Genomic DNA, 3,724 nt, shown 5'->3' with positions numbered 1-3,724 from the left:
AATTTATGTTATTATGGAATGGCCTGCCTTACTAAGTTCTTTTGAACTCACTCCTTTTTGCAATATCTTCTGTTAGATTTTTTGCAAGTATTACTACTGTTGACTATTATGGTCAACACTATGAAGACCAAATTGATAACTCTTACACTAATGATTTGGTGATTACATTGGTGAAGACTATCAGTACGAGACTGACTGATATTTGTTAGGAGCAGATTCGGCCTGGTCTAGTTTCTTATGATTTTGATATTGAGGAAACATTGTATAAGTTAGAAGAAACTGTAACTTAGTTGCATATATTTTCTTTCCCTTCTTTTGAGAATTGGTTGTAACCTGTACTTTATCTCGATTTACCTTCCGACGTTATTGTAGAATGGGTTTCCGCCTCATTCCACATTTTGATTATTTATTTTATTGGTATCTTTTCCGCACTCTGATGTTCTTTTGTGATCTTTCTGAGGTCTTTTATTATTAATGTAATTGAATACAAAGATTTGCTCTTGCTTTTGATTATATTATTGTGCTAAGTGGCTATGATCGTTCCTAAACTTGATCGGCGGGACTGTGGATCACTTCCCCGAGATATCCAGATAGGGTAACCCCTGGGTGGATTAGGGCGGGATGTGACAGGTTCAACCCTCTACCCCAGTCAAGAAGAAATGAACCGACTCGCATCCTACGTTCCGGGTTTACTTGATAACTTGCTGAGGAAGTAAACTGCACAGTCAACAAGCACGCCCGAATCCGTGATACTCGGAGCCAACGTATCGTCAACAGAAGGTTAAATGGAATTTATATGAGCAAAAAATCGTGCTTACTTGGGTAACTGCCACGCTTTGATCGTGTAGTCATCCATTATCTTACCGCGAATGGATCTATTAGTAACAGATCTAATCGTTAAGATTGGACGGCCACTTGAAGAAGGTTCGAGTAAATCCAACGAAGGAGATTCGAAGGTAAGCCCTATATATACACAACCTACTTTCAAGAGAGATATCTGAATCGTATTCTCAATATTCGTATTCATACTTTTGCTCTGTGCTCAAGAAGAGCCTATAGTGATTAGTTCATCAGCTGACTTAGCCTTCGGAGGTGGACTCCCGACCCCAGCGGTCGGGCCACATCTGACGATTGTTTTTGCAGGTCATCCATCAGAGATCTAAAGGCTGAGCAGATTTTGGACGCATCAAACAGCAACCACGTTTGGGTTGACCAGGAAAGGAAGCTGGTATGGAAAGGACTCTAGCTAAGGTAAGAAGCGTGATATTCGGCGAGCACTCTAAGATATGCTGGATGAATTCTTTACTACCAACGATTGACTAGTTCCAATAGCCACTTACCTATGTAGGACACTAAAACTAAGGCAGGGCATCCCTCCGACAATCAATAATCTAGGATATACATGACATCTAACAGTCTATGATAATCCAACTAATCTGATATAAATCCTATTATTTACCATGCAGAGGTACGTTCTTCATTATTCCCAATTATCATTCAGACTCTAAGGGCCTGTTTGGTTACATGAATCCAGGGATTTGAAATCTCTGGATTCATGAATCTGAGAATTATACCCGTTTGGTTGTTAAAATCTCTAGATTTATGAAATCTAGAGATTCACCTTTTTATACTAAAAACATAAATCTGTAGATTTATGGGTAAGGGGTGAAATCCAGAGATTTCAAAAAAGCTATACATTTGCACATTTACAAAAATCACATCAATCAAATAGTTTTTAGGATGAATCCACAGATTTCATTCCATAACCAAACATTTAATTTTATAAAGTATAACTCTATAGATTTGAAATCTCTAGACTCACGTAACCAAATAGGCCCTAAGATAGTTTATGTTCAAAGCCTCCAGCTGTTGGATTGCTATTGACTTGATCGTTGAAAGATGTTACCCACGTCTGACTTTAACCGGGTACGTTGTTTTGTAAGATCTCATCCTATCTTCTTCTTTTTTCGGTTGTTTTTTGTCGTTTGACTTTGACCTACCAATATTATATCTGTATCTTACAGAATATCAATTTCATGCCGTTTTTTTTTTGTTTAAAATAATTTCATGCCGATTTGACACCAATGTTTTTTTTAGTAAATTTCTCCTTTTCAGTCTTTCCCTCATTTCAATGATGTCGCTTTACCTGCCAATCCAACGGAAATTGCGTTTCTCAGAGTTGGATAATGCATACGACAAAAATGGAAGGCGGAAAAGATCTGGAGATCCTTCGCTGTGTTCAGTAGACATTCATCAGTTGCCCAACTTGGCCCGCGCCTCAGCCTGTCAAGTCAGCCGGTCTATACTCTCCATTAAAAGGCACAAGTTGGAGGCCACAGTCCCCACTCACGGGCACTAGACGTCGTCCTCAAAAATTAAAAAGAAAGAAAGAAAAAAAAAAAAAGACAAAAGGGAAGAGGAGAGAGGAATATTCGTGGTCAGGGTTCCATGAATTGGTTGGTCAAATTTTTTGGGCTTCACCGGTCATCGTTGAACCATTCTGTTCTTGTTCTACATCTGGTTTATCCGTTATAACCTTAGATGGATCATTCAGTAATTAATCTCAACAATATCAATAACTACTTCCCAACTATTTGTACAAAACTGAGCTAAGAATTACAAAAAAAAAAAAAAAAAAAAAGACTTAATCACATGAATTGTTAGAGTTGCAGAGAGAACTAAAACGAACATCCCATCCTCTGTGACTGCACACGATCCCTGAGAATTCCAGTGTACAGGGCCATTCGATTAGGAGGCATTTCTTGAATTCTGCAACTCTGAGATCTGCAAATTCTATTCGACATCATTGACTTCTTTTTATGCTCCCTTCTGAACTTCTCACCGTTACCCATCGGATCCACCACATCAGCCGCAAAGTGAACCCTTTTGTTCTTTTTTCTGCTCTTCTTCTCATCTGAAACCCACGTTAAAAAAGAAAGAAAAAAAAAACAGAGGTAAGTCAAATTGGAGAGAATTAGAATTACAACAAAAGAACGCTAGAAAAAAAATGGAAACTTCGACTACCAGAAGAGATGCAGGAACGTAGAATTCGAGGCGCACAGTCGGAATTATGATCAACGGAAAGCTGGGTAGAGGAGAGAGGCTTCTGGCGGCACAAGGCCAGGAGAATTACAGTGCCTGAGACCGCCATGGCTGATGCAAAGACCATACCTTGAGAGCTCAGAATCGAAGACATGGCGGAGCTAAACGAAACACAACAAAACAGAGTGAGAGAGCGAGAGAGAGAGAGAGGGGGGGGGGGGGGGGGGGAGAGATCAGGCATTATTCATTCGAACGGATCATAAATAGAAGGGAATGGTTCTTACCAAAAAAAATAAAAAAAAATAGAAGGGAATGGTAAGAGATTTAAATGATTTTGCTGGGTGAGTCAAAGTCAAAAACCACCACATAGATCTGAGCCGTTTATTTATTCCATTATGCCTTGGATTTTCGTATTTAGATTTATGTATCGAGATTTATACAAACATATGAATACGGCAAAAAATAATCTTTGTTGGTATAGTACAGCAAATTTTGTGTTTCCCCTGAATTTATTTTTATTTTTCTTATTTACTACGAAGAAAATTATACCGAACCCATCGAACCGGGTTCACACTCTCTATCCCGGTTAGACCACGATCGAGACCCACTTTAACTAGTCCCAAGTTAGTATGAGGGCGGGCGCCACATTATGGTTACAAGCCACGAACGACCTCTCGAATCT

At 39.1% G+C, this 3,724-nt stretch overlaps 1 protein-coding gene across 1 annotated transcript; it reads right to left on the bottom strand.

The window, feature by feature from the left end:
- Positions 1 to 2,560: 2,560 nt before the first annotated feature.
- Positions 2,561 to 3,246, bottom strand: LOC149002306 (uncharacterized). Its single transcript, XM_089138923.1, has 2 exons — positions 3,025 to 3,246; positions 2,561 to 2,914 (listed from the first exon to the last, which is right to left on the bottom strand). Exons 1-2 carry the CDS (start codon positions 3,194 to 3,196, stop codon positions 2,679 to 2,681), a joined length of 408 nt encoding a protein of 135 aa, XP_088995049.1. The 5' UTR covers positions 3,197 to 3,246; the 3' UTR covers positions 2,561 to 2,678.
- Positions 3,247 to 3,724: the final 478 nt, after the last annotated feature.

The sequence above is a fragment of the Hakea prostrata genome, chromosome 10, assembly GCF_041222555.1.
Source record: "Hakea prostrata isolate BN-2017 chromosome 10, UWA_Hpros_2, whole genome shotgun sequence".
Taxonomy (NCBI): domain Eukaryota; kingdom Viridiplantae; phylum Streptophyta; class Magnoliopsida; order Proteales; family Proteaceae; genus Hakea; species Hakea prostrata.
This window is presented reverse-complemented; position numbering and strand designations above follow the sequence as displayed.